The 15,136-nt window shown below is 48.4% G+C and overlaps 1 protein-coding gene across 3 annotated transcripts in view; it reads right to left on the bottom strand.

Moving 5' to 3' along the window:
• The window catches only part of IFT122 (intraflagellar transport 122), a 56,037-nt gene that overhangs the window by 38,372 nt on the left and 2,529 nt on the right, over positions 1-15,136 (bottom strand). The window contains exons 1-9 of one of the 3 annotated variants that reach the window (XM_054698873.1): positions 13,173-13,233; positions 11,933-11,999; positions 10,549-10,633; positions 8,304-8,382; positions 6,715-6,791; positions 4,862-4,928; positions 3,461-3,607; positions 2,241-2,420; positions 365-440 (exon numbers count right to left, since the gene is read on the bottom strand). In XM_054698873.1, the coding sequence (XP_054554848.1) occupies positions 365-440; positions 2,241-2,420; positions 3,461-3,573 (369 nt within the window). In that variant the 5' untranslated portion in view covers positions 3,574-3,607; positions 4,862-4,928; positions 6,715-6,791; ... (2 more) ...; positions 11,933-11,999; positions 13,173-13,233. Of the gene's footprint in view, positions 1-364; positions 441-2,240; positions 2,421-3,460; positions 3,608-4,861; positions 4,929-6,714; positions 6,792-8,303; positions 8,383-10,548; positions 10,634-11,932; positions 12,000-13,172; positions 13,234-15,136 lie in introns of those variants that run through there. The other 2 variants (XM_037523272.2, XM_037523282.2) reach the window with 2 other exon arrangements.

Here is a 15,136-nt window from a genome sequence, read left to right as displayed (position 1 = left end):
ATAGAGCCAATGCAGGAAGATGGGGTCATGACTGAGGCCAAGGCTTTATGGCCAGACCAATATGGGTTTTACTCCCCAGCGCCATGTCTTCTGCTGTGTGGGACCTTGGGTACAGTATCTCACTGCTAAGAGTCTTGTCTGTTCCTTTCTAAAAAGCTGATAATGAAAGTACTCACAGGGTGTAAGAATTACAGGAGATAAAGTACGCACAGCACTGAGCACAGTACAGTATCACAGTAAAAGCTCCATAAACAGGAGCAAACAATAATAGTGCACCATAACTAATCTCATCTGAAATGGAAAACAGACCTTAACACACATGACCACGCTCTGTCACCCATGGGGTTTGTAGAGAGCCACGTACCTGTTTTCCACTCAGTTGGTAGAAGGAAAGTTTCTGTCCCCAATCAGCTACAGCCAGGATGTCATTATGTTCCTCTCTAATCAACAGAAGACAAAAGAGGTTATGTGGGGCCAGGGCCTGCTGATCAGCTAGTCCTAAGGGTTTCACAAACAACAGGAAGAAGCCAGCCCTGGCCCAGCTGTCAGATTGCCAAATGTCGTACAGTTGTCACGAGGCCAACAGCATACAGTGGGCCGGCCTGCCAATCAGTTTGACGGGATGAGGGGCAGTGAGGCTCAGCCCCCTGGGATCTATTATTTTACCAAAAGCTCACCTATGAGCCTCGCAATGAAGATGCTAAACCCCACTTCAAAGCTTCCTGAGGAACAACGCTAAAAAAGAGCAAGGTTGTAGATCCAAGAGTCCTTTTTTCTCTTAGATGTTAGAAGATGTGGGGAGATGGTGGAGAAACACATCTTTTGCAATGGGGAAGCATTGCCTGTCTGATCTTTTCTTAATGAACTGAGGAGAAACTTGCTGCTCTTCCTAAAAACGGAAAATTAGCACCTAACACTAGGTTCTCTGCAGCAAGGGCTCTGATGCAGGTGAGACGGGTTCTGCCAGGCACTAGTAAAGAATAACGGGTTCTCTAGAGACCACTAACTGCATTTGAACCTGAGTACCCAGCAGGCTCAGCCAGTGGGATGAGGCTGTTGGAGCCACAAACAGGAGAGTTCCTTCGCTGACACTGGGATCAGGACCCAAGAGAATTAGCCCCAGAGAGTGGTTTCCAGCCTTGAAGACCTGGTCTTCATCCACTGAGCACTGCCTCCTCCTTGTCTATTAATTCCAGCATTTTGAGCTCAGATCACCTAGCAGGACTCATCCACACAGGCAAGGCACGGTGCAGTCTTATCTGCAAAATTCAGCCAAAAGTAGCTCAGTAGCAAATATCATAGACACAAAGCATAACTGGGGGAAAAGAAAGAAAGGATATTAACAGGAAGGGACCTGCAGGAACTTTGTGGCTCGCGCTGACATCCCAGCACAATCCAGGAGCCCAGCTGCAGACAGCCCTCCTGGGGTGGGAGTGAAGGTTCACATGTGGCTCTAGGCTGGCTCAGCCCCCACACACCCAACTGGATTAGTGGTTCCAACTCCTTTTCCCCAGCACTGGGACTCTTCATCAAAATGAAAACACACAATCAAAGAGGTTGCTGTGGGTGAAGCGCAGATGAAGACCTGAAGGCCCCCCTTTCTCCTTTCCTGTCCCTGCCTCCCATCCACCTCCTCCTTCCCAGGAACCCCAGCAACCTAGAACACAGTGCAGGGAGCCCCATGCTAGATCGCTTTTGTCCCATCAGAAGACCCTGGCTGCCTGAGTTCTCCCTACTCCGGAAAGAAGAAATGCCTGACAGCCAGGATTGGGGGTGAGGATAGTGGATCAGGTAAGGACTCCCTCCGACAGGTATCCTAGCAAATGCAAGGTTGCACTGGGCGGTGGGGGGGCGGGCTGGAAGAGCGTCTGATCACAGGAGTGCGCAGTGAATCAGGGTGCATGTGAACAAGGGCCTCCCAATACTACTGGGAAGAGTTCACTCGCCAAGTGGGGAAAACGGTGATAGGAGCTAGTCAGTCATGTGAACACAACAGAGGCTGAGGGAAACACACTGACATGTTCCTCAGGGGCAGGGTTTTCTGGTAAAGTTGAACTTTCTAGATGTCTTGAGTATTTCCTGAAGCTTCTCTCTCCCTCTCTCTCTCTCTCTCTCTCTCTCACACACACACACATATTTTTGGGGTGTGCTCCCCCCACCGGGGGCTTTCTCTGGCAGCTCCCGGCCCCTCTGCAGAGGCCCTCAGCGCGGCCGGCCCAGGGGCTCCCGGCCACACTCACGCGCCGGTGGCGTTCCCGAGGCCATCGTCCTCGTCCTCTGGCTCCTGCTCCTCCTCACTACCCTGACTACCGCACGTGGCTGCCTTCAGGGTGGAAGACGGGATTTCCTGAAAATATCTGTTGGCAATGACTTCCTCGGCATCCTCGTTCTCTCTGCTCATCCAGAAACTCTCCCATCGGCTGCAGACAGTAAGTGGTTGTTCACAATCACGGTGCCCAGGACTGCACCGAAGCTAATCATCTCAGACCTGTCCAAGGGCCCCGGACCGGTCCGGAAGGGGACAGCAGCAGGCGCACTGGCACCCTGCGCTCATGGATTAAAAATGGTGCCCTGAGCCACAAAGGCATCTGTGGCCACAAATCCAATAGCAGGAACCCTGGGGCAGGCTAATGGCTCTGAAGGCATTAGACATGCCTGGCCCAGCCCTGTCTGGGTGAAGTTATTCAGGAAGAAGCACACTAATCGAGTGGCGGAAAGGCAGTGGGATTAAACAGCCTTCTAAATCAAGCAGGCACCACCTGTAAGATGACAGTGGGCTGGTAAACAATTAAGTACTTTAATTTACCTTCAGAGGACTGGAGTGGGGGGGATACTGATGGCTTCATGATATTACAGGATCTTACAAAGAGCATCTAAAGCTATTAGTCTGCCCTCAAAGTCACACAGGCAGAGAAGGGAAAGTGTGTGCAAGGCTGGAGAAGGCAGGCTCCAACTGCTTGTGAACAACAGGCTCAAAGGACATTTACAGACTTAACTTTGGCTTTTCTGGCAAGGGCAGCAAAAAAGGCTCATGAGAAGTATTTATTATTGGGCAGGCATATGTTCTGCCCAGACTTGGAGGAAAGAAACAAAAAGGGCAAAGGACCAGAATAAAACTACAGCAAAGAGGTGAGCTATAAATTCATAAGGATACAGCCCTACTTTGTCACATGTGCGTACATACATGTACACACACCCACCCACACCCACACACACACACACACACACACACGCTGGGCTGGCCTAGATAGCTCATCTGCTTAGCCGAATCTCTAGGATTCATTCCAAAACACAAGATGGGCTCTTAAAAAATTCCATTGAAATGGAACAGGTTCCAAAACAAATCAGTGAGGTGTGAGGCCTCTGAAACCATGGAGAACTGGGCAGAGGACTCAGCCTGCAGAGCGAGACCTTCTTCACAGTGGGGTTTGCCCTACAAGGAGGATGGCTGTACCAGCACCTTGAAGGGTTCCAGCAGATGGACCATATCGGGGAGAGGGAGCCCCCCGGCCGTTCAATCTTCACTTTCTCCTCGCCGCTTTTGTTCCGTATGCTGATGATCCCATTGAACATGCCCAGAGCCAGGTACTGACCATCATTTGTCCAGCTGTTCATACAACCACGAGAGGGCATGGGGAGAGGGAAAGGACACAGAAGGAAAACCAGTGAGCATGAGGCCTTGGCTGAAATTCTCAGTCTGGCGAGGAAGCAATAGCTGGGCTCATCCTGGTCCTGATGTAAAAATCAGAGGACCACACTTAAAATCCCATTTATTTCTAGAACTCAGAGCGAGCTGTGAAGGCAGTGGCTCCCTGCTCCCTGTACTTACCTCCATGGCAGGCCTCAGCTGGGCCTGCATTGCAGAGTCAGGCTCCATTTCCCATTTCGACCCCTCCCCGCCTCAAGAGCACCTTAAGAATAGTACATGTCTTAGTGCTTGCCCAGCATCTAAAACAGGTGCATAACAGGTGATGACGTGAAGAAAGGCTACGCTCAGAAGCAGAACAGCAAAAATAGCTCGATTTATACCGTGTCTGGTGTATGCCAGGTGCTACGCTTTATGTGGGCACTTCCCAATAGTACACAGCATGCGTACCCGCATTTGTCAGAGAAGGAACCGGAGGCTCCAGCCAGAGATTTAGTAACATTCTTTTTTTTTTTTTTTTTTTTTTTTTTTTTTTTTTATTTTTTAGAGGCATGCTTTATTCATCCATTTTATTTTTTTGTTTGCTTTGTTTATACATGCACTGGGCACAGCCAGAAGCGCGGGAGGGTGAGAGAATTCACCAGAGCCAGAGCGGGGAGCAGAGCAGACAGAAGGACCGAAGCACACTGCTGAGGGGAGCAGCGGGCGGCAGGAGAGGTCTGCGCGCCATGTGGGACCCTCCTCAGGTGGCCGGGGAGCAGCCGGGGATCGAACCGGCGATGTAGAGGCTGAGCGCAGCTTCGCAACCCAGCGCTCAACCGCTGCGCCACCGGGGAGGCCCGATTTAGTAACATTCTTAAGGCCCCGGAGGCTGTCAGCCACTGAATCTGGATTCAGAACAGGTCCAGCATCAAAGCCTGTGCTTCTCCGCATACACGCTGCCGGACAAGGAAGTGCCACCTCCCCAGACCCTCCACTGCGCACAGAGCCCGCGGAGGAGGCTTGTGTCTGGATGACAGCACGTGGGCAACTCGCAGTTCTCTTTCGCTTGGTGACCAAAGGCACAGGCCCTTCCCGACAGGAGACCAGAAAAGAAGAAAGGAGGGGCCCAAACCAACTAGTTACACAGGACCGTCTCCACTTTGCAGACCAACTGGACTTGAAGAGTCTGTTTGAAGAGATATAAGCCCACCTCCAGTGCCGCCCCTAACTCACCTGCAGCAGGTGATCTTGCTGCTGGACTTGTTCTTGGAGACAGACTTCTGTTCGGGAGACCACAAGCCTTCAGTGCAAAATGGTGTAAAAGAGAGATGGCTGGACTGTTATTCAGCAATGAAGAAACAACAAACCTGATCTACACAACAACTGAGATGGGTCTCCAGGGTTTTATGCTGAGTGGAAAAGGTCAATCTCAAAGGTTATATTGTATATAATTCCATTTTATAACACTCTCAAAATGACAAAATATATAGAGACAAAGAAGAGATTTATGGTTATCAACCATGGGGTTAGGAATAATAGGAAGCAGGGGGTGACAATAAAGGAATATCTTTGCAGAGATGGCAATCTACACAGGTGATACATGGCAGAGCACCCCGCCCCCTGGTTTGGATACTGTACAACAGTTACATAAAATGCAGTCATGGGGAAATAGATGAGGTGTGCAGAGACCTCTCTATCATCTTGGCAACTTTCTGTGAACACATCATTGAAACCAGAAACAACCCCCGCCACCAGCCCCCAGGGCTGTCTCTGGCACTTGGCCCCTGAGCACTGCTTGCGGGCAGTGCAAGTGGCAGTGGATGATGGGCATTTTATTGCCCACCACCAGTGGCCCCACTGGGGCTGAGGCTGCTAGCAGAGGCTAGTAGTGATGGTGACAAGCAGTGGTTCTCCTACCACACAGCCCAGGGCATGCAGCCCCTGGAGCCCCGCAGGGCAGCTCCTGCACTGTGGCTTCTCCAGTTGCAGGCAGAAGAGAGGCCCGTGGACTTGGTGCCTGGATTGTGGAATGGACCGACCAGGTGCGAGCTATGAGCTGATTAGTAAATGGTCCAGTCAGTCACAGGATTGAAACTGGCCCAAGCAGGCTGGTAGGAGGGGGACCCCAAGAGCGGAGATAAGAGAGGGGGAAGCCAGCTTGGGACTGTTTGTTAAATAAACCCCCTTGTTGTTGTTCCCTGAGCTTGAGTGCCCTTGTGACGGTGTGCACGGGTGGACCTATGGACAGTGACCCATCGTCTACCTGGACATTATCCTTTTGCGTAGATATAGCCCCATTTCATGATTCCAAAAGAAGATGGGGAAAAGTAAGCCAAATTGGTGATTCTTCTGGCCAACTTTTAAAGGTTTAACTCAAAGAAATGGCAACTTCACTCATCATAACTATTATTGTGCTTTCAATGACATGCTCTCTTCTGTGCCCCGTCCCTATCAGTGAGAGAGATGGCGGGGCCACAACACGTTCATCTGAGATGAGCAAAGGGGGAGTCAGTCTCTAACTCCTCGATAAGGGCTGCTCCCTTGGACCTACTATCTTTGATGAGCTGACACCAGAATCAACCAGAACAGAAATAACCTACAACCCACCCCCCAGCCTTGACGGACCTTCCACTGACCCTCTCCTCTGTGCTGGTGCCGTCTGTGGGGCAGGGTGGACTCCTCAAGGCTTTCGTCCCCTCAGGAGGACAGCTGCCGCCGCCAAACAAGTAAAGGTGACACAGCATACAAGCAGCACAGCACACCACACAAACACGGTATTGGGGCAACTGGACTGTCCCCACAGGGATAAGGCAGGGCAGGCCTAACAGAGACACCCCCCATCCTTCCTACCTTATTTCCCTCCCCCCGATCCCTTCTTCCTGTCTCCCAAATTTCTTACCAGACAATGTCATCATTCACTCTCTTGGTTTCTACATAATTTAAAGAATGACTATCAACCTCCCTCAGCCACTGCAGGTAGAGAGTATCATTAGCTCAGGACAAACCCCCACATTTTGGACAAATCTCAGTATTTTTGGCCAGATTTTCAGTCACTCCAAGAGAAGACATCAAGAATCAGAACCTACCAAAGTCACTGGAGGAACAAGATGCCAGTTGGTGAGTAACCGGGTTGTAGGAGACGCATTGGATAGAGTCGCTGTGCCTGTGGAGTGAAGCAGGTAGGTTACCCTGCAGCGAACCACAGAAACCCAGAGGTCGCGACTGAAGATTTTAATGATGAGCCCACGGCCTCTTGGCCTACACGCCACCAGCTGCCACGCAGGTGGCCCGCAAACAGCATAGGGGTTCATTTTCCTCTCGACTGCCTCTCACCCAGCACCTATCTTAAACATTTCCCACCCAGCCCAGCCTGGCCTAGTTCAGTGCCACCTCCTCCAGGACCAGCATGCTGGACACCGCCAGTCTGGGAGCTGATAAGATAGTGAAGTAAAGCTGTGGGCCCAGTGCCAGGTGCACAGGAAGGGTCTCACTAATGGCCATTGCTCTCACGCCGTGTGGAGGCCTGGAACACAGAATGGGGGCGCGATGAAGATACTGCAGGCCAGCACCTGCAAACGTGGCAGATCCTTAGACACCAGTGAAAGTTGAGTGAGCCAGGCATGCATGTGGTGTCTCAGCGTGGTTTTATTCCTTCATGTCTGTGAAACTCTTTACTGATAGCCTGAAATATTCATTCAAAGACTTGCACACCCATGTTTGCAGTGGCACTATGAAAAACAGCCAAGAAGCAGAGACAACTCAACGTTGTCAGTGTCCATCAATGACAGGTGAGTAGACAAAGTGTGGTCTGTACACACACAAGAATACTACTCAGCCTTAAAAAGGAAGAGAATTCTGGCACAGCTATGTCATGGAGGAACCTTGAGGACACTGTGCCAAGTGCAAGAAATCAGTTACCAAAGGACAAATGCTGTGATTCCACTGTTTGGAGGCACTTAGCATGCTCAAATTCATAGAGAAGAAAGTAGAGTGGTGTTTGCCAGGGGCTGAGGGGAGGTAAGAAACCTCAGAGATAGCAAGGAGGGTCTGGGGAACGGACATGGACGCAGTCATAACTTGGTTCTGCCAGGGGCTGGAGCGAGGGGAATAGGCAGTTGCCTAATGGAGAGAGAGCTTTAGTTTTGGAAGATGAAAAAAAGTTTTGGTGATTAGTTAAATGTCAAACTACAACTGTGAAGATGCCATTATGGAGCCCGACCAAGTCTAGAGAGACAGGAAAGCCTCAGAAGCAGGAGCTTCTGGGTCTGAAGCTGCAGGGGGAGCAGGGGTTTCTAGGTGGAGGACCAGGAGAAGCATGTGAGCAGATCCCTGCAGCCAGGAGATGGGAGCAGGGTGTCCGGCTGTTGACACCGGCAATGTGAGGCCGTTCCCCGAGATGGGCACATTGGAAGAGGACAGGTCAGGGTCACATGGAAACTGCAGTATCAGATTAACTAAACTCAGCTCTGTGAAAACCCCAAGGCTGAAGCCGGCCAGGCTGTCATGCTCTAGAAATGCTCACTCACCTATTCATTACCCACTGCACACCTTGTAACCTAACTTCAAGCTTAACTGCAGAGAACACCATTCTCCCTTCTATCTCTTCTACAGAACTTTGCCAGCAAAGCTCAGTAAGAGTCAAAGAGTAATACCATATACCTAAATGGTTACTTACGTGTACTTCAGAATGCCTTCCAATTTTGAAGTCCAGATGATAACACTTTTGTCAGCTGAGCCAGAAGCAAAGCGCTTACCTAAAAGGATTTTTTAAAAGAAAATTCTTGAATATATTTTAAGCCAGCATTTCCCAGAGAATATTTCTTTAAATACCAGTTCTTCAAAGTACCTAACAAGCATCAGCTGCTCCCCTACTTCTTCCCAGTGCTGGGAGGCAGTACTCCAGATTCAGACCCTGCTCTGTCGGGCACTGAGTGAACAAGGCTGTACTGAGTGCCTACTGCACACTAGGTATCAAGTTCTGTGCTGAGGATGGAGTCTGATTAAAGTACACATGGTCCCTACCTCCATGGAGTTTCTTCTAGAGGAAAGGTAAGGACTAAATTAAATTTATGTAACACAAATACAATATGGCAACAAAAGAAGTGAATCCTCAGAAAGAGAATAACCAGGGATCTAATTTAGATAAGGGAAAGCTTCTCTGATGATGAGTTCCTTCAGCCGAGACCTAAGAGTTGAGCAAAGCTTAGCTAGCTACAGAAAGAGAAGACAGACCTATGCTCTTGGACAGAACAGATGGTGTGCAAAGACACTGAGGCAGTGGTCACAGCGCATGCCCGCTGACCCTGGATCCACGGGACACATGAGGAAATAGAGAGAGAGCAAACACAGAGCTCTGGAGTGGGCTGGGGTTGGAACTTAAGAGTCTTCTCATTCCAAAGGTCAGTTCTTCCCACTAGTCCTACACTGTGGGCAGCACGGGTTACTTTTAACTCTCAATAGCGATTTCATGTGCCCATTCTCTGACCACCGCCCCCCCTTCCCCGCCTCCACCCCTAGAACCTATGACCTCTCCACCGCCCTTGGCCCCTAGGTCTTCCCATCCTCTCTTCCTCAGTCAATAGTTCGGGTCATGCAGAAAATGACATCCCTCCTGTGCAGAGATCGTCCCCTCCTCCTTGCTCTGACTTCATTTTCAGAGCTGCTTGCAAAACCACCCACTCGCCACCTCCTCCACCCCTTCATCGATGCAGCTCACAGTGGTGGAGAAGACTTCATCACACCTGCTGTCGTCACGGTCAGTTCATCACTGCCAGCTCCAAGCGGACCCTCACGTCCCCAGGAGCTCACCTGCTCCCAGGGCCAGCCACTCTCCTGCTCTCCTGGGCAACTGCTTTGCATTTTTCCTCTCCCCACACTCAACTGCTGTGCCTTCCTATCCCATGGAAAGAATGAAAGAGAGGTGGACTTTGGACCACCTCAAGCTTCTCCACAGGCAGCCTTCCCGCCTCAGTGGAGCACATCCTTCCGCAGTTTGGGTCAAAAACCTTGGTGTCATCCTTGATTCCTTTCTTCACTACCCATATTCAACCTGCCAGGCAATCCTACTGGCTCCGCCTTAAACAACATACACAAACATGATCACATCTCACCACCTCTTGTGCTCCCATCCGCACCTTTGCCTGGTGCTTCCTCTCTCTTCGCCCTGCCCCAGCCCTTACCCCCTTGCAGACCATTACCACCGCAGCACCCCGGGGGATCCTTTTAAAAAGAAATCAGATCAGATCCCTCCTCTGCTCAGCAGCCTTCAGTGGTTCCCCATTTTCACTGAGAATCAAAGCCAAAGCTGTTAATGACAGCCAGCAAGCTCTGGCCACACTGCCTGTTACCTCTTTACCTTCACCCCACACTCCCCCCGACTCTGCCCAGCATCTGGTAGGCACATTCCCACCTGAGAGTCTTCGCAATGGCTCTTCCCTCTTCAAGGAACTCTCCTCCCCCACGCCCACCGCCAGAATCTCACTGCTTCCCTGCCCCTGTGTCACTGAGCCCACCCTCACCACCCTATTCAATACTCGGCCCTACCCCCTGCCCCAGCACTCTCAACCCCCTTCTCCTGCCCTACTTCGTCTTCTTCCTTAACACTGATCACCTCCCAGCACACGGTTTAATTTACTTGTTTACTATGTCCACAGCAGGTCTTCTTCCCTCATACTCTTCCTCCCCCCACCACCCACATAGATATCAGGCCCCAAGGGCATGGGCTTTGGTATGTTTTGTTCTCTGAAGTGTCTAAAGCAGCTGCAACAGGGCCTGGCACACAGCCCTCAATCTGTACTTGTCAGCGGGATGACTGAGTCGAAGTCTACAAGTTGTACCTGACACTACTAAAATAGTCTAAGGAGCAAAATGAGCAGCTATGGAGCCATCACAGAGACTGCAAACCCAGAGCAGCCGCTTACCATCCTTTGCGTACGCCACACAGTACACGGTATCCTTGTGCCCCTTCAGGGGCTGAAGTAAGGTGCCATCAGAGGTGTCATAAACCTGGAAAGAAAGAGCCAGAGGACTATCAACATGGCACCTGTTAATCAGAATTTCTACAAGTTGCAGCTGCTGTTTCTGTTTATATACAAAACATCTGTCAATATTCTAAACTTCTATCAAGTGAGCAACCAGAAAGGATGTGAATTAAAGTCGGACACCCGAGAAGCCAGGAACATACCAATAATCCTTGAGAAATAAAAGTTCACTCTGTGGAACTTCTCTCACTCTAACATGAATCTGGATGCTAATCAAGTTAGGCCCCCAGATAAAGTCAGCACGAACCAAGAGTCAAATACAAATGATGACAGGATTACTTCTCAGCGCTACTCCTAGTCTTAACATCAACTTCACAGAGATGTTTCATATTTGCCGCCAAGAATTTGGAAGTCACAGACCTGAACTTGGCTCCCAAACAGGAGGGGGGGTGGGGGTTATAAAACACAGCTGCTGTGTGAATTTAGGACGTTTTATAGCTGTATAACATAGACAGTATCTAGAGATTTAAAAAAAAAAAATAGCATCTGAGAAATCAAGACAAAACCCTTTAGGAAAAAAATGGTTCGTGTTGGAGAAGATAAACTATGAAAAAAATCTGAAAGGATTTGGAATGTTTACCCTGGAGAGGAGAGGTCTGCAGGACAATTTAAGTATGACTTTAAGGTTAGGCAGTTACCATGCGGAGGACGAGATCAGTCAGTCCGCATATCTAGAGACAACAGAGCAAGAGGAAGTGGACTTACGCAGGAGGAAGGAGAGATTATAGGGAGGTTTTCAGGTCAAACATAAAGAGTTCCCTGAAAATTACTTTTATACACTGGGAGAGATTCCAGAGGGAGCTGATAGTTTTGGAAAATATGAGAAACAGGACAGCATCCATATGGAATTGTTTAGGTAAACCAGAGCCTAAAAGTGGGGGTCAGGCATTCTGGCTTCTCATGGAGGGAGCCCCTTCAGTCCTGTTGCTTGAATTTTTAGGGGGACAAAATGTAAACTGACAACAGTCCACTTTCAAAGGCATTTTGATTAATTGTTTTGAACTCTTTCATGGGTGTCTCAAAGTAAGAAGGGAAAGATTAATGACTCCAAAGGAGGTATTGTTCACAGGTTCCTATCTGATAGACAGTTTACTTACCTGTTTTAAATAGCTCATTTCCTTCCCTATTAAAAAGTAATGACTGGTTTTTCCGCCCTAGCCCTTTTTGTCTTAAAAAAAAAAAAAAAAAAAGAGGTCAAATTTCAGAGTACTTACAAGAGCGAGAGGGAAAAGGCACTTAAAAGGAAACTCAGACAAATTCCTACCAGTAATCTGTTTCCTGCAGCCAAAATCAGTTGGGTTCCATCGGGCTTAAATGCAAGGTCATATATACTAAACAGGAGACAAGACAAGACAAAAGGACAATTAGGAACCAGAGTGATGAGGTCTGCTAATGGCTAGGAAAGCAAACTTTATGTGCGTTCTGACACGCTGCTTAGGTCTGAGGGTGAAGAACAAGGACTAAGAACTGCATTTAGCTGCAAATTCCATTCAGCCACCACACCTTGGCAGTCCATTCAATCCCAGCCACTCAGCAGTTAGCTCGATGCCCCCATTTCCACATGCCCAGAAGCCAGACGCCAGAAATGGCTCAAAGGGTCAAGAGTTGAGAGTAGGAGCTCTTCCTATAATACATAAAAGCTAGACAACCTGAGAAAATGTACAGGGCTAGTAAATCCACAAGTCTCTGGGACACTGGGCATTTATTATTATATATCATTACGATTTCCATTGAGTCCATTATTGGGCGACACTTAGGTGTGAGGCATTTGAGACATGCAGGAGGAGATTGGGCAGGTGATGCATTTCAGGCAGAGAAAAGAGAAAAAAAAAAAAAGAATGAAGGGGTAGGGGATAGCAAATAATCTAATTTGACCACAATATCTGGCTCTGTGCAAGACAGTAAAGAGATAAGGCTAGGAAAACCAGGCTGGAGCCATATTACAAAGCTTCTTGAATGCCCCAGGCAGAGATCTTATTAGTTCGAGTATGTCAGACAGCACTGCCAAGACAGCATACAGGAAAAGTTCAGCATGGGCTGAACAGACAGGCCCCTGTCTGTAATCAAAATACATGCCCCCGGTAACCTCGCTTGGAGGCTTACCACAGAGATGCCCGCTGAGCTTTTCAAATGCATTTTTTATTTCATCCTCACAACCATCCTGTGAGGGAGAAAAAAATGATTCGATTTTATAGTTGAGGAACAAGGCTCAGAGAGGTCCAGCAGCGCACCACACCAAGCAGAAGGGCCAGAATTTCAACCCAGGTCTGAACAGAATGTGCACAATACTACCGTTGACTATCGTATTGTCAAGTATGTCAAATCTGTTACTTTTAATACTTTCATAATGAAAACAGTGGTTAACATTTAGTGCGCACATTTATTTATTGTGTGTTAAGTACAATTTAAATTCTTTAGAGATATTAGTTCACTAATCCTCACAACAACCCACTACCCATTTTACAGATAAGAAAACTAAAGCACAGAGAAGTTAAGTAACTTGCCCCCAAAAAACCGCTCTGAGTGGAGGTGAAGCCAGGATCCAAACCCAAGAGGTCTGGCTGCAGCCCAACCACTGGCTCTACCCACCTGGCTTTATGGCCTCCTTTCTCGTCATTACTATCATATGTCATAGTTGACAAAACAATTAGCAACAGTTGCCATGCTCTTCAACAACCAAAAAATGGTATTATCACATACTCCAGGCACTATGTCTGGAATTCACGAAGTTTTTTATATAGACTCTGTTGACCTCAGACGCTTCCTATAAAAATAAATCTTCACATATATTTAACAGTTAAGAGTTGAAGAGTGTAAACTTAGATTGTCTCACTTGATCTTATATAAGGCAGTAGACAAGGCCAGCCACGACTGGCCCATTTTTATCACTGAGGAAACTAAAGGGCAGAGGTAAGTTGTCTGTCTGCTGTCACACAGTGGCTGATGGAGAAGCTGAAACAAGATTATTCCAGTTGGGCCTCCCCCTGGCCAGAAGCAAATGCAGGCAGTGAGTTCTTCTGTGTCCTTTCTCATGTGGGAACAGAACCAGGCCTTGTTGATTCTCAGGTTTGCTTCCCCTGAGCCTGGGGAACACGTAATCGGTGCTTTACCCTCTGAGCAGGAAGAAGCAGGTTGAAGAGGTAGAGTGAAAAACAGAGGGGTCAGAAGAACAGGCCTGTCTGAGCTCCCGTCCTCACCTACAAGGACAGGCAAGTGTCCTCCCTCCACACTGAGAGGACAGCCACGCTTGACACGTGGTTCGCGGGAGGTCGCTGGAGAACATCTCAGCTCTTTCATGGTGCTGCTTGGCTATGCGGATACTTTTCTGCCTTGTGTACATCTGAACTCATCAAAGTGGTTCCTGTGTGACCCCTTCTTCACAAGGATCATTTTAGGGCTGAATTATCAGAAAATGGTTTCTTATTTGGGCCAAAATTTAAACCACCTCCCTCTTAGAAGTGAAAATTCATTTTCTCTGAATTTCTTGAAATTTTCCTTTCTAAAGTATAACACACAATTCTGATTTGCCCCAACCTAAACTCTTATTTTATTTAGAATCTGTACAAGTCAACTTAGCTCTGAACTATATAATCTTCTATAATTTATATTGTCTCAACCACTATCTTGTCCCTTGATTACAGGCATGTGCAATTTGAGGGCAGTGACCTAATTTTACACATTTATCAGCCCACAGTACATGGCACTGTCCTTGACTCCTAATGAATATAATCAACAAATGACAAGGTTTTATCTTGAACCCCAGATTTTCATTATATCATAAGATCAAAGAAACTCAGGTCTGGAAAGCACCCTAGTCCCTGTCATGTAGTCCAACTCCCCCAGCAGGGCAGGAGGCCAGCCAGCCTCTGACTGAACACTCTGGGGGCTGGGGAGCTCCCCCATCTGCAGCAGTCTATGCACAGCGACTGGCACTCTCCATCTGCCCTTTCTATGACAATAACACATCACCAACTTTCACTGCAGACAGAAGGTGAGTCCTGCAAACTCCTCTGTGCATCCTGTCCCCACCCCACTGTACACTGCAGTCCCACAGAGTCTCTCACCCCTGCTCAATCTGACCCAGCCTCATTTACTTGCTTTGGGATCTGAGGCACGTTGTATCACCTTGCTAAGTCTCTGTTTCTTCATGTATAACCCGGGTAGCAACTCCAACCTCGCAGGCTGTTGTGGAGATGAAACCAGGGCATGCACATAAACACTGTCTGGCCTACAGTGAGTGCTCAGTACATGTCTGCTGGTGCGAATGGAGGGTGACAGCCGACACTGGCCTCCCTGGAATAAGGTGGGCCAAAATAACAAATAAGATGTCACGTTGAGATGAGCTTGGAGCAGTGATTTTAAGGGAGAAAAAGAGAAGAGTAAGAGAGCATTAGGGAAGTGCCTTTGGGTAGAAAAATGGAGTTTTTAGCTCAACTGTAAAGCATAAATTAAAAAATTAGCAAGCCTG

Source organism: Talpa occidentalis, unplaced genomic scaffold, assembly GCF_014898055.3.
Source record: "Talpa occidentalis isolate TD23 unplaced genomic scaffold, MPIMG_talOcc4v2.1 talOcc4.10, whole genome shotgun sequence".
In the NCBI taxonomy this organism is placed as follows: domain Eukaryota; kingdom Metazoa; phylum Chordata; class Mammalia; order Eulipotyphla; family Talpidae; genus Talpa; species Talpa occidentalis.
Note: the sequence above shows the minus strand (reverse complement) of the source record. Positions and strands in the feature narration are given on the sequence as shown.